The sequence below is a fragment of the Gymnoscopelus braueri genome (assembly GCF_963280865.1).
Source record: "Gymnoscopelus braueri genome assembly, chromosome: 4".
Lineage (NCBI taxonomy): Eukaryota > Metazoa > Chordata > Actinopteri > Myctophiformes > Myctophidae > Gymnoscopelus > Gymnoscopelus braueri.
Genome location: NC_137605.1, coordinates 12,345,203 through 12,371,330, shown reverse-complemented (window position 1 = coordinate 12,371,330; position 26,128 = coordinate 12,345,203). Strand labels below are relative to the sequence as shown.

The window sequence follows — 26,128 nt, the reverse complement described above, 5'->3', positions numbered from 1 at the left end:
GTGTGATCAACTTAACATCATCCGCTCCAAAAGACAACAGGTAAAAGGATAAGGGAAGCAAAGGAGAGTATTTAGAGCTTACTTTTATTTGAATGCATTACTGGAACTTTTAATATTGTCTTACTTACTACTTTAGATCTTTCAGTGGGACTTTTTAATCAGTAATATTTGAATGTTGTTAACAATTTGACTGTTTAATTATTATATTGATTATGTAATAAATGTATACAGTATACATATATACTGAATACATACTTTATATTGATGCACTGTTGTTTGATACTTTTTTTGTTACCTTTCCTGCATGAATTGTTCTTTGACACCTAAAGAAATAATGTACCTGCTCCTGCTTTTTTCCCCTGCATGCTAATATTTTAAAATGACAACGTTCTAAATATCTCGTATATCAGTACTAGTATAGAGGCTTTAAGTGTATAGATAAGAAGATATTTCTTGAGGGACTCCGCTCAACAACATAATGGGTTTTAAGTGGTTAAACATCGGTATACTGCTGTTGCCTCCCACACCCCAAAAAGTAGAAATAAAAAGTAGGTGAGGAGTAAATCATATTAAAATAACCCATTAAGACCTGAGGCTGGTTCTACAAATGCCTTCTATATCAGTAGTTCTCAACATCTTTCGTGCCATTTAAGGACCCCCAAATTGATATATATTTGTCCGCGAATCCCCATCTGAAAATGTTTTGTGTCAGGGACCACCAGAAGAGAACATTTTTACACTTTAAAGATTTGACAAAAATGTTCAAAAATAGCAGCTGTACAAGCTCGCAGTGTAGCACAAAGCTTGTATAGCTTGTAGATATGCTATGTTAATAGCTAAGGCTAAAATCGAAAATGATACAGATACTTACCCGGTTTTAATGGGTTAAAGTGAGTGATAATAAGCATGATATTAAAACAGAAGCCTATCACAGAATGTTTGGTCCATGTTTATGAAAGGACACATCACCATGTTGGTGACATGACATTAAAAGTAGAGAGATAAGAGAGCTACTAAAGTGTTATGTGACATGTTACCTTTTGCGGTAAAATCCTCAGTGTTCATTTATTACACACCTGTAACTCTGAGAGTGTAAAACATCAAGCGAGTTAAATGAGCACTCTGGATTTACTTTGTATCTGCTCTTACGTAATCTGGGAACCCATCCCATAATTTTGTTTTTGCCTCTGGGGGCGCCACCTCCTTTTTTGAGTAGAAACAGGAACTCGGTTTGGCTCCTCCCCCTTCTTAGTCCACTTGTGTTTGTTCCTACTAACAACAACACAACATGTTTAGGGCAGTGGTGCCGTCTGTCTTGAGAGATGAGCTCTTACCTGACCTTATCCCTCCTCAACCCCAGTATGCGTTTAGTGTGTTGTCTGGTCCTCTTGCTGGGTGGGTTGCAGCTGGCCTGTGCTCTGCTCAAGGTGGGAGCCTGGAACATTGAAACATTTGGACCTACGAAGGCCAAAGACGCCACCATCATGGGTCACATCGCCAAGGTACACTTCCGGTTTCACACTATTTCTCTGGGCAACAACTACATGTGGCAAAATAATTGACCTGACACAAATAGCCTGGGTTCTTAGAATGTTAATTTACAACTAGAAATATTGTTCCTGAAGAAACAATGTGGGCTTGCTTTAAAGCCAAAAAACTGTAGTTATAAAAAGTACAAATTCAGTTTGACTTGGTATCTCTGTCTTTGTGTTGTGTGTGGGTGCAGACTTGCCTCCGGTTGATCAGATCGGGAGCACCGGTCATCATTCTCCTAATTGTCATCAGTTAAACACCTGCTTGAATAGCTGATGGTAGTAAGGGGATGGAGGGGTATAGGGGGCAGGAGTGATGGATGCGGGGTGCTTCCCCCTGGCTCCAGTGAGCTTGTAGATTAGCTATTTCTGATGGTTTACAGTGTGTGTGTGTGTGTGCGCGCGCGCGCGTGCGTGTGTGTGTGTGTGAGAGAGAGAGAGAGGGGGGTATGGGGTGTGGGGGTGGGGGAGTTATGTTGACCAATACACGCCTTTAGAGTTGAATTGGAGCTTGAAATTTACAAGATTATTGCTATCAAAATCTCACCCTTTTACACACACTGATGGTGGAGGAAACCATGCAAGGCACCAACCTGCTCATCGGGAGCAATTAGGGGTTCAGCGTCTTGCTCAATGACACTTCGACACTAATTCTGGGGGAGCCCGGGATTGAACTGGGAACTTTGTAGTTGCCATCCAGCCACTCTACCGGCAACTCTACCCCTGAGCCACTGCCACCCCCTGTACTCACACTTTCAAAAGACTGTCAAGGTTTTTCCAAAATAGCAGATCTACAAGCTCACAACGCATCACATTGTAGATCGGCTTTTTCCAAATAGTCAAAGTATGACAGAGGGAGGGGTGTCATGTGGTGTGGCTGGTGGGGGGGAGCGGTGGAGTATGGGGTGTGTGTGGGGGGGTGGTAGTTTTGGAGCTTGAAATACACACGTTTTAGCATCAAAATATACTTTGAGTACCAAAGTAAAAGTACTTACATTTTCAGAAAATAGCAGATCTACAAGCTCATCACGCATCACATTGTAGATCGGCTTTTCTTTTGTATAGTTTGTATGACAGAGGGGGGTCATGTGGTGTGGGGTGGAGTATGGGGTGTATGTGTGTCTGTGTGTGTGTGTGTGTGTGGCGGGGCGGGGCGGGGCGGGGGGGGGGGGGGGGAGTTTGGAGCTTACAGTGTACCAACGTTTTAGCATCAAAATATACTTTGAGTACGGTAGCGCTGTCGCCTCACAGCTAGAAGGTCCTGGGTTCGATTCCCGCCGGGGACGCTGTGGTCTTCTCCTCCGTGTCATCAGCGCCCATACCCTAGGTGGGGTTGGCGAAAGGGCCTACTCTGTGTGGAGTTTGCATGTTCTCCCCGTGTCTCCTAGGGTAGTTAATACCCTCACAAAAACATGTAGTAATCCTGGTCGCTATACCGCCTCCCCCATGACAGCCGGGGCGCCTGATGGAGGGGAAGGGAACTGGTTGGAATAACGTGTTCCTTCCACGCGCTACGTCCTACCGGGGAAACTCTCCCCTGTCAGGTGACAAGAAGGTCAGTTGGCTCTCATGTAGTGAAGGAAGCATGAGCTCGGCCCTGGCCTCCCTGGCTGTGGGGGACTGGTGTAGCGCTGGTGTAGGGCTGGTGTAGCGCTGGTGTAGCGCCCAGGATCACTTAGGAAATTGGCACCGGGTGAAAAAAATGAGTTACAAAAATCGCGGGATTAAAAAAAAAAATATATATATATATATATACTTTGAGTACCAAAGTGAAAGTACTCAAATTTTCAGAAAATAGCCGATCTACAAGCTCATAACGCGTCACATTGTAGATCGTCTGTATGTGGTTACTGTAGGTTTTGTATTAATAATAAAATCTGCAAAGTAACAAGTAACTAAAGCTGTCAAATGCTGTCATTGTAGTAGCAAGTAGTAGCAAACTGAAAGTAGCAAAAATGGAAAGGAAAGTAAAGGACCTCAAAATTAAACTGTGCATGGTAAGCACTTGCATAGTACTTGAGTAAATATGCTTAGTTTGCAGCACCACTGCCTGACAGCCAATGACTGACATATAAAGTAGCACCAGCTGCAATGATTGCTAGAGTGTTTAGGTCCGGGTGCACCTCTCTATTCATAAACACCGCCATTCCTACCATTGACTTCTATTATTCGGAATGGCAGTGTTTTCCATTTTGTTATAAAACATTGCTATTCCGAAATGAAAGACACCGCCATTCCTATCATTGACTTCTATTATTCGAAATGGGGGTGTTTTCCAGTGTTCTATAAGGCCCTGCCATTCCGAAAATATTATTTTTTCATATTTGGTCCCTGAGTCCTATGAGACTATAGACAGCTCCATAATCCCCAACCAACATCAAGGTTTTTGACTCAAATCCCCGAAGGCAATTACAGATGCGCCCGTTGCGCACAATGTAATTTCACCGAAAAGTTTACGCACCCACTAACGGGGGGAAATGTTTTGATATCAAGGGCACTATAACATGCACAACCAAAAATATTAAATACCTGCTAAAATGCCCATGCGGTCGAGGATATGTTGGTAAGACCGACAGGGCGCTAAAGACACGCATTTCCGAACAACACACACACACACACACACACACACACACACACACACACACACACACACACACACACACACACACACACACACACAAAACATATAACATTGTGGTTCTCTACGGCAGCATTAGCCTACATAATTGCAGGCCATATTAATCATATAATTTACATTTATCACTCACACTTCTGAGACCCAAGCGGAGTGGCCATAATGTTGATTATTTTTTCTTTATTTTAATTTTATTTATTTTTTGGTCGTAAATGGCGTGGCGACGACTCCTGCACTTCTGTTATTACAATAACTCTGCAACATAAATTACCTTTATTTATTTATATGTTGAAAAGTTGTCTGCTTTTCATGTGTTTAATGTAAAATAAAGAGTCTCCTTTATACATTGTAATGGTTGTAACGTGTCACAAGCCTAGTCTAGTGCACCTGACGTCAGTAGACAGCAGCAAGACAAGACAGCAGCTGACAACAAGCTGCGTACATGCACTAGTGAAGTTAAACAGTCATCTGATTGAGGTGATTGAGATGACATCATGATTTCTCCATGAGTCTTTCAACAACTTTGCTTTCGAGGAAAAAAAACAAACAATTAAATAGGTGTTGATTGCTTCAGTCAATGAATCAACAGCGGTCGTTAACTCCCCACTGGGAGATCAGACACACTTGATGGCCCATTCGCGCACACAGAAAAGGTGATTAGGATCAAAGGCACTTAGTTTGTAGACAGACGCACAAGGCATGAATGGATGCCAGTGATCGTAGGTTTCGGTGACTGTCGGGAGGTTTGTAGCGAGCTGTGTGCGGCCGGGGAATGAGCGGCCATTAAATTATGATTATTATGATTATTATTATTATTATTATTGTCATAAAATAGCTAAACAATCCATTTTACGCACAGCAGCCCAAATACATGTCATGGTCCAGGTCCGGACAGTTCATTCTTCAAATAGGCCAGTAACATTAGTATTTATCTGATGAAGGTAAATACTATAAGAACTATACAGTTCTTATAGGCTATTAAATAAGGTGTTTAGGCTATTTCAATGGCATTCGTCCTGGGTTGTCAAACAGAATGATCACAACACCGTCACCAAATCTAAGACAAGTGGAGTTTACTGGCGAGCTCAATAACAGACATATAGCATATTCCTTCTGTAAATGGGGTGTGGTTGGTTGGTCAAAGACGCACACAGGAATGAGTAGGAAAGTTGGCAGTGTTAAAAGTTCATGTCAGTCCAGTCGCTATATAGTTCTTATACCATAAGAAGCGCACACCTCTCTCTCTCTCATATGACAGTGATTAGGTAAAAAATAACGGGTGCGCAAGGCGCACTGTGCCGCGAGCTTGACCCAGTTGATCCAGTTGTCACTGTGCCTGCTATGTTATTTGTTATATGATGGTTGCAGTCACGCGTAATTGCGCATGACACATGCGTGCTGGACAGAAAGATATATTCAGATGTGCCGTGCATGCTGCGTGCAGATACATAGATGGACGGACAGACAGACAGACAGACAGACAGACAGACAGACAGACAGACAGACAGACAGACAGACAGACAGACAGACAGACCGCTTACCCGCTTGCCTCAAACGTTAACTAGGTGTCCGGAGTATTTGTGCAATATATTAGGTCATATTTTCAATAAGTATTCAAGTCAGAAGTTCCCAATTGGCGGTAGTGACGGGGCGCATCCGGTGAAAGCCGGAATTACACTCAATGTAAACAGGAATGAAACGAGGAGGGAAAATGGCGTTCGTCCACAGACGGGATTAAAACACTTCTTTATTGAAAGATATGGACTAATACATTGCACAAATACTCCGGACACCTATTTAACATTTGAGGCAAGCGGGTAAGCACCTTATATTTTGCATTTGTACATGTTTGGAGAAAAAATAATCACATTTAAAAAACGATTACTCGATTTTTAAAAAAAAGTTCGAATCTTGTGCCATCGAACGAAGCTTCGAATATTCAAGTTATTTGGGTCAGCCCTAAACGGATTACAATAATATAACATTCCCTGTAATCAGTAACATGTAGGTGAACATGAGGGCTCATCAATTCATTCGGTGAGACGGTTATTTTTATGTTCTGTTCAGTTGTGATTCTATTTGTCTGTTTGATTACTTATTGGACCAGGCTGTATGCTATTTGGATTGTTATCTATTTGTGCTTGAAGGGGGTGGATTTTGGGCCTATGGGGGAAGTACAGTTTAGCAGCAATCTTTTTCTGTCACTCTTGGGACAATTAGCAGCATTTTTTCTCAAAACGATTCAAGTAGTTGTCTATACAAAAAAAGGCTCAGATTTGTATCTATAAAACAACAAGGACTGCTTATCAATAATAATTAAAAAAAAATGTCTTCAACAACACACTGTCCGATAATCTGTGATCCGCACCAAAGAATAAAACGTCAGCACTATTGGACAGCGAATGAGGATCTGCTGGGTACAGCACTTGAGTAAATGTACTCAGGGCATGTTTAGAGACATTTTAACTCATTCACTGCCACTGACGTAAAAAACGTAATTTGTCCCGTTTACCAATCCTGCCACTGACGTAAAAAACGTAATTTTTTTTTTTTGAAAAAAAATAATTTTTTTTTTTTTTTTTTTTTTTTAGTTTTTTTTTCAAATTTGACCCAAAGACCAAGGAGATATGATTGTTTAAAGATCTACACTCCCATCCACTTCCTTGTTAACTTAAAACTTAAAAATTCTGTATCTCGGCTCCTGAGTACTTTTTTTTTTAAATGAAAAATCTCTGGCAGTGGGCAAACGCGGCCAGCAATAATTGTGGCAGTGAATTAACTTGGATTATGCAACATAATAGCCTATGTGCATTCATCATGTTCTTTATTATGGTGGAGAAATTGATGCTAGTCAAGGATTATTATTATTTTAATAATAATATCATTATTCGTTGTGCACCGGTCCAATACAATACAAACCAATGCGCTGCAGTGCCTAAACACACACACAGCCTGGCACACAACATTCTATCTTCTAATTCTCCAGGAATGTCTGATTATAATTTTCCTATTATCAGCAGATGTGAGAGTGTCAATTCCTTGTGTCAATTGTGTTTATATAAGATGATAGTCTATTCAAAGAAGACAATTTGTGCTGCGCAATGCCATTCGCTCAAAATGACACACTTCAGTTTTATTCATCGATTATGCAGGAAATAAGGAACTGATTACAATAATATAAAATACTCACAAATCAGTAACAGGTGATTCATATGTCCATCAAATATGGTTTTATTGAAAGGCAATCCAAGGTTATAGAGCGAGGAAACCAACCTTTGAGGAATGTCAGATGGTTATTATTATTACATCCCCAACCACAGCCCTATAAACGTTGGCTATTTGAAAATAGCAGATCTACAAGCACACAATGAGTCACAATATGAGGCGTTGTGAGCTTGTAGACCGGCTATTTTCAGAATAAATAAATATTATTATACATTTAGACATAATGATGATAACTTGTGAAACGGGACACTCTGCATAACAAGTACTTTTACTTTTGGTAGCCTACTTTAAGTATATATTGATGCCAATACTTTTTGTACAATGTAGACTCAAGTACATTTTTAATTTTAGGCCAGCGGTATACATTGCTGTCACCTTAGCGCATATAAAGACAGTGAACTGATAGTCTTGTATGAGTTACAATATATATAATGATTTGTATATTTACACGAGTAATGATATGACAGACTGATGAAGACATGACACTGCTTACCTTATGTAAATGGAACAATTAACATCGGGAGGTTCCCAGCGCGCGTAATGACGCACATAATACATTAGTGGATTTCAAGTGCAAGCTGTAGGCTAACATTACATAGCCTACAATACACAACATACTGTAGCCTACTGCAGCCTATATTAATTAATTAAAGCTCGCCCAAGCACTGTCTATTGCGCTGCTTTCTGCGTGTTACCAATGCGCTCTGAAAAAGCTGCTGGTGGGAATGGTTCTGATATCTCCACAAAATAATGCACGAACACTCATCTGTGTTGTTCGGTGAGTCAGAAGCTATGGGTATATATGCCTACAGACTAACGGGACTAACGGGAGGTCGACCTTTGAAACTAGCACATGTAGGCCCTACAAGGTCACAATGAATCACATTGAGTATTGTATTGTGTACTTGTAGATCGGCTATTTTCAAATAGCCAACTTATAGGGGTGAAGTGGTTAGGGATGTAATGATATAAATCTACATTGTAACTAACGTTTTCAAATAATTGTCATGGATTAAAAGTAGCTACAATATCTCTAGCCTCTGAGATGTAGTAGAGAAGTAAAAGTATAGAAAAATGGTAATACTAATAAGGTCTATTATTGCAATGGTAAGGTCTATAATAATAATGCATACACACATATATATATATATATATATATATATATATATATATATATATATATATATATATATATATATATATATATATATATATATATACATATACATACATACATATATACATACATACATACATACATATATATATATATATATATATATATATATATATATATATATATATATATATATATATATATATATATATATATATACATACATACATACATACATACATATATATATATATATATATATATATATATATATATATATATATATATATATATATATATATATATATATATTTAATAATAATAAATAATTATAATATATAGCTGCAATATTTAACACATTGAAGAACAATCAACTATAGCTATGTGAAACATGCCATTCTGTACAGAGTTTCACTGGTGATGCTTTTGCTTTTGAATGGAGTTTTCGATATAGCCTTCAGTTGATACATAAGCCTTTATTTATAATCTATTGCCATTCCATCGTCACTGTCTGTATACAGACTATCAGTGGATGTATAGTGATTGTAATGTGCAATAGTCTGTACACAGCTACAGATTTACCAAGCAGATTATGTTAATAACAGTGTACATGGTCCTGGATGCACCTTGACACACCAGCTCATTGTAGAGGGGTGGGAGGGTTCATCAGGATATATCTTCCTCCCGTCTGCAATCACCTCCAGATTGTCAAAGTTAAACTCCAGGTACAATTAGTCTTCATCCCCAGCTTCTTCAGTTACTGATAACAATGTCAAGACATCTTACACCTCTGGTAAATAGTCAACCACAACAAAACCTTCCTTCCATGCAGTTGTGATACTTTATGCTTAGATTTGTTGGAATAGTAGATCTAACACAAGTCATTCCTACTCACTGTACATGCTGACATACTCAAACCTTGTATGATAGTACCACATTTGATACTGCAATTAAAAGGCAATACAAACCAAAGCAGGCACAGAGGCAGGATCAAAATCACAATGTACTTTATTGTATTAGATTACCAGACACATATTTAGCTCAGAAAGGCATTCATCACACTGCATTTCAGTCAGAGAGCTATCACACTGTATATCACACTGTATTTCAGAAAGCCATTCATCAAAACGTATGTCTATCAGAAAGGCATTAATCAGATGGTATTTATGTCAGAAAGTGCAGTCACCAGACTGCTATTTCTATCAGAAAGCCATTCAGCACACTCTTTCTTTCAGAAAGCTACGAATCACAGTGTATTTCTGACAGAAAGCTATTTATCACACGGTAACACTTTATCATAACTATCCGTTGTAAGTAGTTAATAGATCATTCATAAACTGTTGGTTAATGAGTTGTTAATGACTTATTAAGCATTTGGTAGTAGCTAGTAAAGAATTCATAACGATGCCTTATAACTAGTTAATAGATAATTTATAAATCATTAGTAAATTAGTTATTCATGTTTTCTAAAATATATATTAATATATAATAAAACAGTTAAGGAGTTATAACTATGCTTTATATGTAGTTAATAGATTCTTCATAAACTAAATATGTTTTATAACATACATCACTGTCAAAATATTAGTAAACTGACTTATCAACTGTATGCTAATCCTTTGAAGAGTTATAAGGCTGTTATAAATCATTAGCATACAGTTAATACGTTGGTTTACTAATAGTTTGTGAGTGATCAATTGGCTATCTACAAGGTATATTTATAAATCCTTAAGAAGCTAAAATAGTTTAAAGATGGGGTGCGTGATTTTCAGTGCTCCCCCCCCCCCCCAAAACATAATCATCAGGTATGGTTATACTAGGAGGACGATTGTTTTAAAAAAAAAGTGTACAGAAATTGTTAAAATTACGTTTTTATGTGGACACGCCTCCAGTTCTTTAAAGGGTGGTGCCATGGTTTTGCACTTTTTCTGTTTTTCATGTGTCTATGAGGTTGATAGAACTTTATTAAGCCCCCTGGTGGTGTTTTTATGGTGTTTTATGTCTTCTCTGACTACTTTGAGTTTCTTCCTGGAGGCTGAAACCTTGAGGGTCAAACGTGCCAATAGAAAAACACCCTATGTCACTAAAGGACAATTTTTCTATTGGCACGTTTGACCCTTAAAGTCTTACTGTGCAAATTTCAAAATAACGACTTTTAGCAGCCTCTGCTGGTCATTACCGTCACTGCAGGCCGAAAGTGAAAGTGGGTAAAGTTGGGTGGGGGTGGCTGGAGGTTGGGAAAGTGGTGAATGTGGGTGGAGGTGGGTTGAGGTGGGTGAAAGTGGGTAAAGTTGGGTGGGGGTGGGTGGAGGTTGGGAAAGTGGTGAATGTGGGTGGAGGTGGGTGGAGGTGGGTGGAGGTGGGTGAAAGTGGGTAGAGCTGGGTGGGGGTGCGTGGAGGTTGGGAAAGTGGTGAATGTGGGTGGAGGTGGATGGAGGTGGGTGAAAGTGGGTAGAGGTGGGTGGGGGTGGGTGGAGGTTGGGAAAGTGGTGAATGTGGGTGGAGGTGGGTGAAAGTGGGTAGAGGTGGGTGGAGGTTGGGAAAGTGGTGAATGTGGGTGGAGGTGGGTGAAAGTGGGTAAAGTTGGGTGGGGGTGGCTGGAGGTTGGGAAAGTGGTGAATGTGGGTGGAGGTGGGTTGAGGTGGGTGAAAGTGGGTAAAGTTGGGTGGGGGTGGGTGGAGGTTGGGAAAGTGGTGAATGTGGGTGGAGGTGGGTGAAAGTGGGTAGAGCTGGGTGGGGGTGCGTGGAGGTTGGGAAAGTGGTGAATGTGGGTGGAGGTGGATGGAGGTGGGTGAAAGTGGGTAGAGGTGGGTGGGTGGAGGTTGGGAAAGTGGTGAATGTGGGTGGAGGTGGGTGAAAGTGGGTAGAGGTGGGTGGGGGTGGAGGTTGGGAAAGTGGTGAATGTGGGTGGAGGTGGGTGAAAATGGGTAGAGGTGGGTGGGGGGTATAAGTGGGTGGAGGTGGGTGAAAGTGGGTAAAGTTGGGTGGGGGTGGCTGGAGGTTGGGAAAGTGGTGAATGTGGGTGGAGGTGGGTGGAGGGGGGTGAAAGTGGGTAGAGGTGGGTGGGGGGGTAAAAGTGGGTGGAGGTGGGTGGAGGTTGGGAAAGTGGTGAATGTGGGTGGAGGTGGGTGGAGGTGGGTGGAGGTGGGTGGAGGTGGGTGAAAGTGGGTAGAGCTGGGTGGGGGTGCGTGGAGGTTTGGGAAAGTGGTGAATGTGGGTGGAGGTGGATGGAGGTGGGTGAAAGTGGGTAGAGGTGGGTGGGGGTGGGTGGAGGTTGGGAAAGTGGTGAATGTGGGTGGGGGTGGGTGAAAATGGGTAGAGGTGGGTGGGGGGTATAAGTGGGTGGAGGTGGGTGAAAGTGGGTAGAGCTGGGTGGGGGTGCGTGGAGGTTGGGAAAGTGGTGAATGTGGGTGGAGGTGGATGGAGGTGGGTGGAGGTGGGTGGAGGTGGGTGGAGGTGGGTGGGTGGAGGTGGCTGAGAGTTTATTTTTCGGAACGGTGGTGTTTCGGAATGGTGAGGACCCACCATTCCGAAACCCCACCGTTCCGAAAAATACATTTCGGAATGGTGGTGTTTCGGAATGGTGGTGTTTCGGAATGGGGGGGTTTCGGAATGGGGGTGTTTCGGAATGGAGAACTGTCCCCTTTAGGGGTATGGGTTTATATTAATGGTCTTAACTAAAAATGTGTACATCACACAGCTTAGATCTTTGAATTAAATCAGAGAGCAGACCTGTGCGCACTTGGTGATGTAAAATAAATATCTATAGTGAAAAAAATGTGGCCATAGTGACTTTACGAAAACATGGGGCATTTCTCCTCTGTCCTTCTCTCTCCCCTCTAGCAAAACCCATTGGAAATGCATTTGCTTAAAGTTAAATATTTCAAAAACTACAAATTATTTCAAAAAGAAAAGTGCAAGCACATGTGTCCACAGTAAGCTGGATTTTTTAAAGTTTGAATGGAGTTTCTAAGTGAAAGTATGTGGGAGTAGTTAGGTGCCATACTTTTGGGGGAGAATAAAGAAATAGTGAAGATATCTATTTTAAAGAAAACATTTTAGACGAGTCGATATGTATCTTTCCCATTAAGAAAAACAAAACCATGTGAATGTGTATTCTCTGACCTTCAGCACGCTGCAGGATCTGCAGATCCATTTGTACATTTTAGAGTTAAACATGTAGTAGTTGTGGATCTGTTTCACTGCATTTTCAAGAATGAGGAACCGCATGGATTGTAGCCTTTATCAGCATATCTGACAGGAAGTACCATCTACTTCAGTGGTTCTTAACCTGTGGGTCAGGGGGGTTCCCAACCACAGGTTTTTAATACCACCAGGTTTTTAATTCAACCACAGGTTGGGTTTTTAATACCACATGTTTTTAATTCAACCACAGGTTGGGTTTTTAATACCACCAGGTTTTTAATTCAACCAACCACAGGTTGGGTTTTTAATACCACAGGTTTTTAATTCAACCAACCACAGGTTGGGTTTTTGATACCACAGGTTTTTAATTCAACCACAGGTTGGGTTTTTAATACCACAGGTTTTTAATTCAACCACAGGTTGAGTTTTTAATACCACAGGTTTTTAATTCAACCACAGGTTGGGTTTTTAATACCACAGGTTTTTAATTCAACCACAGGTTGGGTTTTTAATACCACAGGTTTTTAATTCAACTACAGGTTGGGTTTTTAATACCACAGGTTTTTAATACCACAGGTTTTTAATTCAACCACAGGTTGAGTTTTTATTACCACAGGGTTTTAATACCTCAAAAAAATAAAAGAGGAGAAAGAGAAGGAAAAAAAAGACCATTAGGGTGCGGTCACACCGCAATTTTGTTTTACCTGGAATCTGCCAATGCTTTTTCAATGAGAATCGCGTGGATTGATGGTCTTGCGCATCTTTCCGCGTGTCACCCTCGTTTATGCGCTCTATGCTGCTTTCCCCCTCTGTCCAATCGGGTGAGTCGAAGGCGGACCGTCCCAAGACTCAGGAAGCGACATGGTGCTTGCGATAGAGCAACTGGTTGTAGCTGTTGCATGGGAGGGTCCTGAATGTGAGTGACAGGTGCGGGCACAGTTTAACAGCGGGCAACCATATTTTGGTGTGACCGCACCCTTACTGCATCAAAAGTAATCAACAAACTATACTATAAAAACTGGTCAAACATTGGCCAAATTGTCAAATAATAAGAAAGAGGCAAAGATTTTGAAAATATTGCTAGGCGTTGTGACCTTGTAGATCAGCTATTTTCTGTATCTGTGGAACCGAGTCAAACTAAATGAAATGCCTCAACTCCTACAATTCCAAGTGCTTGTCAGTGTGGATGGTCCCCAGTTCAAATAAGATTATTTTGGGGGGGTGGGGGTCCCAGTTAAAATATGATTATTTTGGGGGGGTCCCAGTTAAAATATGATTATTTTGGGGGGTCCCAGTTCAAATATGATTATTTTGGGGGGTCGCAGCCTGAAAAAGTTGAGAACCACTGATCTACTTCACCAAAATAAGAAGAGAGGTGATGGACCCTATAGCTCTGCTACACTGCTCCACTCACCCCCAGGTCAGTGGTTCTCAAAGTGGGGTCCGGGGACCACAAGGGGTAATTGAATGGGTTCCAGGGGGTCCCCAGCAAAATGAGTTAATATACCATAGACCAATTATTTGTTTACTAACACTGAGACTGGACGCACAGGTGATTGTTTCACGCAATCAATTCCCAACCTGTTGTTTCGGAGTGCGCTGGTTTCAGCGCACCCCAAACCCCTCTTGTGTGTTGGCTAGTGAGGCGTGTCCTACGGAGACCTGATAGAATGGGTTTCATTGCGCGCATACTGGTTGCACGCATACTGGTTGCGCGCATACTGGTTCTTGTGTGACGTCGTCTGTTAAGGGGTCTATAGAAATCAGTTTAACCACTTTAACCCTATATACATTGGCTATTTGGAAATAGCCGATCTACAAGCTCACGACGTGTCACGATGTGACGTGTTGCGAGCTTGTACTATTTTCACCCCAAAACGGGTTTGCAAGAGGGAAAAGTGGGTGTGCCATTATTCCGCCAAGGAGTGGTTTTGATGCTAAATTAATACTTGGAATGGATTCAGAATAATGAAAAACCCCCAAACGGGATAGTTCACTCAAAAAAAAAAAATTTGTCCTATCGATTAGTCGCCATGGAGACTTGAATTCATTGATATTTTTTTGGTTTTTGTCACATTCCTAAGCCAATAAGCAAACTGGGGGTCCTTGAAATTAAAATGGTTGAGAATCACTGCTAAAGCCGTAAAAATCTTCTCTTATGGGAGTCCCTGGCATATCTTTTCAAATGGGGGTCCACGGGCTAATAAGTGTCAATGAGAACCACTGCAATAAAGTATTCAATCAATCAATCAATCAATCAATCTCTCTCCCTCCACAGCTACAAGGGACATAATGTTCAGCCTATCAGGGGCCAGCGGCTCCAACATCAGCATGGAGGTAGGGCGACTACAACCATTATGACATTTTACTTGACAATTGATTGTCGCACGAATAATTACGATTAACAATTTAATTGTGTTTTTGTCGTTGAACACTGGAGCATAAGAATAAAAATTACATTTCTGTACATTTGTATTTCTGCTTTTAGCCTTTGAAGTTGTACAGGGCCGATATGACAAATAACCTAAATATACAAATAAGTAACTGGCATAATTATTTAATAACATCAAACAAAGAAAAGAAAAAAAAATGCCGATCTACAAGCTCGCAACGCGTCGCGAGCTTGCAAGATCTGCTATTTCCGATTTTTTTTTGCAAGTTTGGAACTATATGGACGTTTTTCAACATGGAAACGATTACGACGATTATACAAAGAATAATTGCGATTATCTCAAATAATTGCGATTAATCAGACGATTATTGCTTAATAATTGTGACAGGCCTACACGGAGGACTACAGACCTGACTACGAATCTACCGACTATCCCGACGATCCCGTATACGATTACGAGGAGCCGTGCGAGATGAGCGCCAACCGTGGGGTGGAGGTGGTGGTGGGACCCTACATCCACTCCGTCATCTGCGTCCTGGGTCTGATCGGAAACTGTCTGGTCATCGTCACCTACGCCTTCTACAAGTAGGGCTTGTCACGATTACAACATTTAACCACTTAAACCCCATATGGAGAGCTGGAGTCCCTCAGGGCTCCATTCTTCTGCCTACACATACGTCATGTCCTAGTATAAGCGAATAGGGGAAGGGGATCAATGTCACTTGATGCCTTTGTTTAGCCCAAAAAAAAGTCAGCTGTCCCGAAATCAGGCCAAACAAAGGTGCTTATTGGTCAAAAACCCGGATGTGTGTCTCAGAGAATACTAGTGTATTTTCTGTTTTCTCATCGGCTGAAAATAGCCAATCGAGAAGCTCACAACGCAACGCAAGTCGCGTTTTGAGCTTGTCGATCTGCTATTTTCAGCGAAAGCTTTCCCCACAACACCGGTGCTGGGGTTTAAGTGGTTTAGTTGATGAGTTTTGGGCATTGCATTATTTTTTTTAGACTTCAAAAATCACAAATGGCACAGGGGGAGTTATTATGACAAATAACTTAAATATAATTAGAAATTACTGACATTCAATCTTTTTTTTTAAAAGTGGGGTGTCGCTGGCCTAGTGGTTAAGGCTCATACCGCATGTAGGCTCTAATGCTTCACGAGCCTGACGACCGCTGCTGCTTGTCACTCCCTGTCTTTCTCTCCTGTTTCCTGTCTCTCTCTCCTGTTTCCTGTCTCTCTCTCTCCTGTGCTGTTTCCTGTCTCTCTCTACTGTGCTAATAAAACATCAACTGATGCACAAACTTGGACACATCATCAGTGTTGTTTCCTGGAGTCACTGGGTGTTTGGGGTCTTGCAACAGACACCCTCCTCCAGGCGACCCCACCGAGGCTGATCAGACCCCGGCCTGTGTCCAAGTGTCATGCTACTGCCCCCACTGTCTCTTGGGGGTTAGAGACAGACAGTGCTAATTAGGGGGTTAGGGTTAGCCTGGCACAAGCCAGACCAACAACACGGATCCACTCACACATGGCAGTTTGTGAGTGAATCCACGCCATCAGTCCGTCCGATGCCAGGCCAGGTTAGTTGAGATGTTGCAGCTGGTGTTGGCGACACTAGGAGGCTATAGGCGCTGTGGGTTGCCTCCGGGCCTGGCTCCTCCTTCGTCTGACCAGAAGTCGGGATTCTCTGTGCGTTGCGTCGTCGTTGCTGCTGGGCAAAAACATCTCATTCTGCCTTGATGGATTAAACCCTCCCTGCAGGTTTCACCGCAGCCTGTAGCTTTTGGTTTTTCCTCACGGAAGAAGTGGTTTGGGGGGCCAACCCTCTCCACCCCGGCCATCCTCTGTCTCTCCATGTGTCTGTCTCTCCTCTGTGTACTATCATTAAACGCAGAAAAGCCCCCGAAAATATATATATATTTTAACTCTTTGACTGCGGACGACGCGATAACGCGTCAAGTGCTACTTTGTCCAGTTGGCTGTCGACGCGCTCGACGCGCTGGACGCGCGTTCATTGTTTAATCTCTGATTGCGCTATGCTGCTTAATATTCAATGTTATTCTCGAGTTCCACTTACTTCACGGACATCTGCATCCGGTTTCATGACCTGGATTCCGTTTCCGGTTTTTGATTCTTTTCCCCAGTCATTTTCGTCCAAAATAGGTAAATAAACGGTCTTTCACACGGTATGACGGACAAACGGACAGTTTCTCTTCTTTAATCTATGGTCTGGGTGACGATCAGTCATCGCCGTCGTGTATCACGACGGCATTTTGGCGATCAAAACAATCTGGGACGACGTCACTTCCGTTTTCATGTTTTTCCCTGTCTAATCTATCAAGAAGGCTGAGAGAGACCCAACGACCTGATCAAGCAGTCATGTGCTGCACTCTAGTGGCGGATTTGTGCTGGGTCTTTACATTATGTCCCCTTAAATTATTTTCATGAGAAAAATTCAAAATATAAAAATAAAAAAACACGAAAATTGCTGGCACTGGGGGAGTACTTTATGAAAATACTCTGGCAGTCAAAGAGTTCAAATAACTAATTATCTACAAGCTTATAACACGTCTTTGACAGTTAAAAGTTATAGTATAACTGTATTTAACAAGTTATAGGCTTGTTAAGCTAGTTACGCTATGTTTTGGAAAATGTGAACATGCAAGAACATTTTTCTACACGTAAAAGATTATGACGATTATGCAAAAATAATTACGATTATTTCAAATAATTTTGAATTTGTAATAATCATGGCGAGCCTCTACTACATCTACCAGGCGTTCCAAGTCCATGACGGACGTGTACCTGCTCAACGTAGCGCTTGCAGATCTGCTGTTTGTGGCGGCACTGCCCCTCATCATCTACAACGAGGCGTGGGATTGGACCATGGGCCCTGTGGCCTGCAAGCTGCTCCACGGCGTCTACAGGTTTTTAAATTGTTTTTTTACTATTTAAACAACGGCTAAAACAATTTTTTTTTTGCTGCTGCCTTTTATTGAGATTTTAGTTTTATCACGTCTTCTGCAATGTAATTTGTTTCTCTTATATCCTGTTATGTTTTAACGTGGTTTTTCTTTTACTGAATTCAAATGCCCTTTTACCCTTTTATAATTTGCTTAGCAACTTAGCGTTGCCCTAGCGTCCCTAAAATAGAAAGACCGACAAGCCCTATGACATGATGCAATGCAATAGCTCCTCTGTGAGCTTGTTGATCAGCTATTTTCAATAATGAAGAATGTTGGTGTAGAGGGGAAAAAGTACAGGGCCTAGTACAGACCTCTGGGGGACACCGGTCAACAAAGTATACAGGGGTCTTAGTGGTTAAACAACAAAGTATACAGGGGTCTTAGTGGTTAAAGTTTGATGTGAAGCATGTTGTTAGTGTCTGGGTAGCTCAGTCGGTAGAGCACTCGCCTTTGGACCAGTGTTGATTTTGACAGCTAATTTTGATTTAGTTTTAGTCATACTCTTTTTTTTTTTTTTTTTTTTTTTTTTTTTTTTTTTTTTTTATTTAAATTTTTATCCCACGATTTTGTAACCCTATTTTTTACACCCAGTGTCAATTGTCTATGTAATCCTGGGCACTACCTTCCCTCTGCCAACCTAGGGAGGCCAGGGCCGAGCTCATGCCTCCTTCAATGCATGAGAGCCTACTGACCTTCTTGTCACCTGACAGGGGAGAGTTTCCCTGGTAGGACGTAGCGCGTGGAAGGAACACGTTATTCCAACCAGTTCCTTTCCCCTCCATCAGGCGCCCCGGCTGGCCAGGGGGAGGCAGTATAGTGACCAGGATTACTGCATGTTTTTGTGAGGGTACCTACCCTAGGAGACACGGGGAGAACATGCAAACTCCACACAGAAAGGCCCTTTCGCCAACCCCACCTAGGGTATGGGCACTGATGATGCGGAGGAGAGAACACACCCCCAGCGCCCACAGCGTCCCCTGCGGGAATCGAACCCAGGAACTTCTAGCTGTGAGGCGACAGCACTACCGACTGTGCCACCGTGCCCCTTTAGTCATACTCTTTTGAATAAAATTCTATTTTGTTTTAATAATGTTTTAGTCATCTGAAATGTTTTAGTTTTTGTCTAGTTTTAGTCGACTAAATATTATAAGATTATAGTCGACTAAATCTACAGTTGATTTAGTCAACTAAAATGTATTTTGGGGCGGTGCCTTGATGGCGTCGTAATGGCTGATTTTAAACTTAGTTTCATGCTGAAAATTGCCGATCTACAAGCTCACAACGTGTCGCGCTGCGATGCGTTGTGAGCTTGTAGATCTGCTATTTTCAAAGCGCAACACCCGAGTGCAACCAAACATAAAATGACTTGTCTTTTAGTTCTACTGGATCTCTTCTCCAATAGTCCCTCCCTATTTAGTCTAGTTGTTATTTGTTGGCAAAATTGTCAATATATTTAGTCCTGGTTTTAGTCGGTGTAGCTTAGCTTTTATTTCGTTTTCATTTCGTTTTCGTGAGTGAAAAAAGGTAGTCGACGGACATTTCTCGTCATAGTTTTAGTCGATGAAATCAACACTGCTTTATGCCTTCCACAGCGTCAACCTGTACTGCGGCATGCTGCTGCTGGCCTGCATCAGCACCGACCGCTACGTGGCCATCGTCCAGGCCAGGCGGAGCTTCCGGCTGCGCTCCGTGTTCTACGGCCGGGTGGTCTGCGGCGTGGTGTGGCTCCTGGCCCTCGCCCTGTCCTTCCCCACCTTCTACTACTACGACACCTACCAGCCCTCGCACCTGGAGGAGTACCATTTCCAATTCGTGGTGCCCGAGGACTACAACACGACGACGGCGGGAACCGGCGCGCCGACGGCGTCCGACGAAGTAGGGTACGTGCGGTGTCGGGAAAACGCTCAAAAACGATCTTATCGCAGAGATTTCGTATTTATCGTGAAACTGTCCTTTGTCGTCATACACTGGGATCAGTTCACTTTTGCTGAGCACCATCCGGTCTAGAGAGAAATTAAACAGCGCATATGTAACTGGTCTGGTGCATGCATGTAGACTACTGTGTAGTGTGTGGAAATTACGAGCGCACGTGCGCACACACACACACACACACACACACACACACACACACACACACACACACACACACACACACACACACACACACACACACACATACTGTACATATCAGTATAAACTAGAAAAAGTGCTCCTCGGAGCACAGTTCTCCGCCAGGTCAGGTAGGTTATTGTGGCCTCCTGGTGGCGCTATAATAGGCCAATGTTTAAAGGGTACCATTTGTTCTTAGGCCTTGCACGGCAATCGGACACTGCATTCATGGTTTGAGGCATTTTGTGCATTTTTTTTGTGCTAAATTAGACCTGCTGGTGGCGCTATAACAGGCCAATGTTAAAAGGGTGGCATTTGTTCCTCAACATAGTGTGAATGTGCGTGCAAAGTTTGACCGCAATCGGACGGTGCGTTCATGATTTGCGGAATTTTGTTCAAAACAAGCCACTACTGCAAACTTTAGATGTCAATCTTAGCCAATGAGGATGGAATATGAAAAATCAAACACATCCGTCGTGATCACATGACTATGGTATCATGTGTACCGATTTGCGTGAAATTTGGATAAAATCGGAAGGAGTAATATAAAGAAATGTGTTTTACATAAGTCGGCCTCCTGGTGGCGCTATAAAAGGCAGATGGGAAAAATGCAGGGCAAAGGTTTTTCCTTGACCTCTAGGGAGTGCACATACAAAGTTTTACACAGATCGGTGCAGTTATAGGTAAAAACATGAATCGGCCTGTTATAGCGCCACCATGAGGCTGATTTGAAAATTTTCAAGTGGCATTTCTTTCTCGGCATAGTGGAAATATGCGTGCAAAATTTCACGGAAATTGCATGCTGTGTTCATGATTTGAGGCATTTTGTTGAAAATGGAGCACTCCTGCAAACTTTGGAAGCCATTTTTAGCCAATCAGGATGGAATATGAAAAATCTGAAAGAAAAGTTTTGTTTAATGACTATAGAGATACTGTGTACCGATTTGCGAGATTTTTGGACAAAATCTGTAGGAGTACTGTCAAAAAATATGTTTTGCACAAATCGGCCTCCTGGTGGCGCTATAAAAGGCCCATGTGAAAAATTTGGGGCAGAAGTTTGGAATTGGCATCCAGGGAGTGTGTGTGCACAGTTTCGCTGCGATCAAGCCAACGGTGGCGGAGATTAGCTGGTGACAGACGGACACACACACACACACACGGACGGACGGACACAGACGGACGGACGGACACACGGACGGACAGACGGAGGGTAAAACATACTCTCTCGCCATGCCTTTCGGCCTGGCGGAGACAACAATGTTCACAAATTATATCCTATTCCTAAAGGACAACTTCACCCATTGTTTATTTTATTTTTTTAATGCAAGAACAATGGCTTCCATTATAGCATGCTAACTTTCCAGGAATAGAAAGCCTGCAGTTTCTATTAGTTTGGATTCCCCATCGATGATGTCACTGGTAGGCAGGTTTCTGAACTGTCCACTGCCCTCTTCTGGGACACAGACAGAGTAGACACAAATGGTGTCATGAGCATTAGTGAGGACCAATTATATGAAGATAGGTTTTGAAATGGGTGAAGTTGGCCTTTAACAAAAGTGGCATTTTAAGAGCTTTAAGCATATTTTAACCATTGTGGTAATATCGTTAATCACAATTACAGTATTTTGGCCCCAATAACATATGGTCCCCGTCCCTCCTATAGGTACGTGTGCGAATTTATTTTCCGGGACAACGTGACGGCTCGGCAGATGAAGGTCCTGGTGCCCAGCACCCAGATGGCGGTGGGCTTTTTCCTCCCCCTGCTGGTGATGGTGGTGTGCTACAGCAGCGTCATCGTCACCCTGCTGCGGACCAAGAACTTCCAGAGGCACAAGGCGGTGCGGGTGGTGCTGGCGGTGGTGGCCGTGTTCATCCTGTGCCACCTGCCCTACAACCTGTCCCTGCTGGTGGAAACCGCCACCAAGTTCTCCACGCAGGATTGCGGCGTCACGGACACTGTGCAGGTAGGTTCTGTCACACTTGTCAAAGGGATAGTTCACCCCCAAAATGACCTATTTTTTTCACCCCATGGAGACTTGAATTCATGGATATTTTTTTGTTCTTGTCGCATTCCTAAGCCAATAATTTGATGACCGGCAGCGGTTCCGGTATAGGAGACACAAAGAGTCTCCTTTGTGTCTCCTACCGGAACCGCTGGTAGTGCTAGTGAAGTTTCATATAGTAGATCAGCAGGTACACATGAAGGGGGATGTCATTGTTCATGTTTTGTCATTATACATAACAGTAAAATAAATGCTGTCAGTTTGCGCTCTCTCTCTCTCGTACTCTCTGTAGTGCCCGGTCAAAGTGGTTAATCCTCAACTAATATTTCACGGTGACAACTAGGGCTGTGAATCGTCTGCTGTTTCCCCGATTAAATTCGATTCCGATTCTTGGGGTCACGATTCGATTAAAAATCCCAATCAGTTTAATCCAGTTTCATATCACAAACACCATAGAGTAAAAACTCATGTAACTTTAACCAGCAAAAAAAGAAAAAAAAATCTAAAATCGATTTTTGGAAATTGTGAATCGATTTTGAATCGCTGATAATAAGAATTGCGATTCTTACACAAATCGTTTTTTTTCCCAACACCCCTAATGGCGACCCCTCTACGTGCAGGTGGCCAAGACGGTGACCAAGACCCTGGCGTACCTCCACTGCTGCCTGAACCCCGTGCTGTACGCCTTCGTGGGCGTGAAGTTCAGGAACCACTTCAGGAAGATCGTGGAGGACCTGTGGTGCCTGGGGAAGAGGTGCATGTCCCCCTGCCGCTTCTCCAGGGTCACCTCCGACTTCTACGTGTCCACCATGCGGCGCTCCATGGACAGATCCAGCGACGGCAACAGCTCCTCCTTCACCATGTGAGGACGGGAAGGAAGAGCTTTGTTTTTTTTGGTGTGCGTTGTCGTTGCCAATTAATGCCTCCCCCCAAACACACTTCGGGCCTTATGCCTAAACTTTTTTGGCATTTCTTTATATTTTGAAAAACATTTTAAAAGAGTGACAATAGATGGGTTTCCGCGCGACGTCATCACAGAGCAGAGTGCGCAATCTGCGCATGCGTGGGGTAGAACGAACCGGAAGCGCCATTCACTCTGTTGTTATTTTCGGGATTTAGATAGGCATAATGCTGCTATTATAGGCATAATAGGCATAATGCTGCTATTATATACAAACAGATCCAACTTCCGACAAATCATTTTTATTGAGTAAAGAAGATATTACAAACTGAATCATTTAATCTACTTTCATTAAACCCGGTGAAGACCATTGCTTTTATGAATGTACATTTGACTAGAGCTGCTGCGGGTAATAGCGCCCTCTACTGCTCAACCCTCCACTGCGCGCGCATCATCCTCTCATGTTTACAAACAGGAAACCCATCTATAGGGGTGCCCGCTGGCCAGGCGCATACTACATGCGCTGGTAATCCAGCTTGACAGCGTGTCGCCGGTTCGACTCCCGATTCCCGACGACCTTTGCGGTGTGTCACTCCCCCGTTTCTCTCCCCGTTTCCTGTCAGCCTACTGTCCTGTCAATAAAGGCATACAAGCCCCCAAAATATATCGTTAAAAAAAAAGCCGATCTACATCGACACGTTGTGAGCTTGCAGAATGGCTATTTTAACTATTTTAAATTCTTTTCAAAATAGTAAAAAAATGCTTAACAAGTTAAGATAGTCTTTGTGTGTTGTATCCTTCTGACTCACGTGCCAGTGAGGAGCCCCCATCGGGAGGACGTCGTAGAGCCTTCGTCCTAATCCTCCCGCCCAACAAATGACGTAGGAATGTGTGCGGTGACAAATATCACCCTCCCCCGTCCGCGACTTCCCTCCCCCCGAACGCCAATTGTGTTTCGTATAGACGCTCGAACAAAGCCGGATGCACCGCCGCGGTGGATTTGAACCCACAACCTCCGTGGTGATGGTAGGCAGGCACTTTTACCACTGTGCTACCCCCGCGTGGCTTGGAAGATTTTGGTTTGATACCATGAGGCTGTCTGAGGCTGACATGAAACCGTCCGGTCGGTTCGCTTCGTACGAAGATGTGGGAAAAGTTTTCGCTGTTATAAAAATGGGGGTTCCAGTCAGGTGTTTAAGCCAAACAAAAGACCAAGAAGGCAAAATGAATGCTTGCACACTAACATAATATAACATAACGTAACATAACATAACAAAGGGAATGTCCAACAGAAGTTTGGCTTCTGCCTCCTAAATCAGTGTAGTTCTCACACTTTCAAAAATAACAGATGTACAAAGCTAGCAGTGCGGCACGAAGTGAGGCACTGTGAGCTTGTATATCTGCTATTTTTTTAAAAGACAACTCACAAATCTGAATGGGTTCAAATTGCATTTTGGGTAGACCGTGGGTGGGCGTCAACAGATGTAACACGCCCATATGGGGATAAATGTCAATATATGGGTGATACACCCAAAGAGTCTCCTTTGTATCTCCTACCGGAACCACTGCCTACCGGTCCGCTGGTCATCAAATTATTGGCTTAGCAATGCGAGAAAAAAAAACAAAACATGAATTCAAGTCTCCATGGGATGGCTATCGATAGATTTTTTTTTTTTTTTTCGGTGAACTATCCCCAACATTGGGTGCCAAAACCGTATATATACGGTTTTGGCCATACTAACGTTGAATACTCAGGTATTGAGTGTTTTTTTTTTTTTTTTATTATTTTTTTTTTTTTCCTTCACAGCAACAGGAAATATCACTCCTACAAGATTTAGACTCCAATCCACCTCCTGGTTAACTTATGACTTCAAAAACCTGTATCTCGGCTCCTGTGCACTTTTTTTTTTTACAATGTTAATTTAACTATTTTCAACTGGCTGCAACTATGGAATGGATTTCCGAATGTTTAAAAATTTTCCCCCCCGATTGTACGAGACCTGTATGTGTGTAATGAGGGGATCACCGTGTGGACAGTGATAACTGAAAATATTTTGTGACTACTTGAAAAAGGTTCAAAATTAAAAAAAAATCCTGGCACTCAAAGTATAATATTTTAATAAACCTCTGGCACCTTAACTGATGAACTCCTGGACAGCCAAAGCATAATGTATTGTGATCTGCTTTTTTAAAATAATTTTTATACATTTATTTTTACGTTAAGTAGGGCACTTCGCATATTTAATTATTCTATCGGTTTACTTGATCACTGTATAATTAAAGTTTTTTTTTTTTCATACATTGAAGTGTTTATTTTGTATGTATTTGTTTGCTTATTAAGTTAAATGTTGTAAAATAGAAACTTCAAATCTTGTTTTTTCAAATTGATTAGAACAGTGGATCTCAACCTTTTCAGGACGCAACCCCCCAAAATGATCATATTTAAACTGGGGACCCCTACCCCGATAAGCACTTGGAATTGTAGGAGTTGAGGCATTACATAATTCGGTTCCACAGATAAATCTTGTGAAAATAGCATATCTACAAGCTTACAACGCCTCGCTTTTGCGAGGGGTTGTGAGCTTGTAGATCTGCTATTTTCACAATTTTTGCACCCAAAAGACGAGATTTGTGTTAAAATTATTCAAAATACTTCCAAGATTTTCAAAAATGTTCACTTCGTCCGGCACTGCGAGCTTATACATCTGCTAATTTTGAGAATCATTGTTACCAGGAGTTTTCAACAGGTGGTCCGCGGATGTATTGCAGCTGGCCCCTGGCCATGCATTCAGAAAATCTGACTTTTATTTATTTTACTTTTACTTTTATTTGCTACTCTTGTTTCTTGTTGGTGAATAATGAACTTAAGTCGAATCAACATTTCAAAAAAATCAAGTGACCTCTTACGATGTAAACATCCGGTCGCTGCTAATGCGCACAGAATTGGTTTCCAGCGTACACGCGTGCGTGTACAACGTATTCATTGATTTTGCAAGTTTAGACTGTGGTATTGTACTTGGAGGTGAACTTGCAACTTGCTACTGAAGTTGATCCTGGAGTCGGCCTGCAGTGAACCACCATGGATCGTTTCGTAATCGTAA

General features: G+C 42.3%; 1 protein-coding gene across 1 annotated transcript; it reads left to right on the top strand.

The window, feature by feature from the left end:
• On the top strand, nucleotides 1–24,660 carry LOC308083713 (C-C chemokine receptor type 6-like). Its single transcript, XM_080426031.1, has 7 exons — nucleotides 1–40; nucleotides 14,934–14,992; nucleotides 15,436–15,632; nucleotides 17,826–17,975; nucleotides 19,607–19,894; nucleotides 21,787–22,087; nucleotides 22,747–24,660. The coding sequence occupies exons 2-7, from the start codon at nucleotides 14,948–14,950 to the stop codon at nucleotides 22,990–22,992; spliced, it is 1,227 nt and encodes a 408-aa protein (XP_080282157.1). The 5' UTR covers nucleotides 1–40; nucleotides 14,934–14,947; the 3' UTR covers nucleotides 22,993–24,660.
• Nucleotides 24,661–26,128: the final 1,468 nt, after the last annotated feature.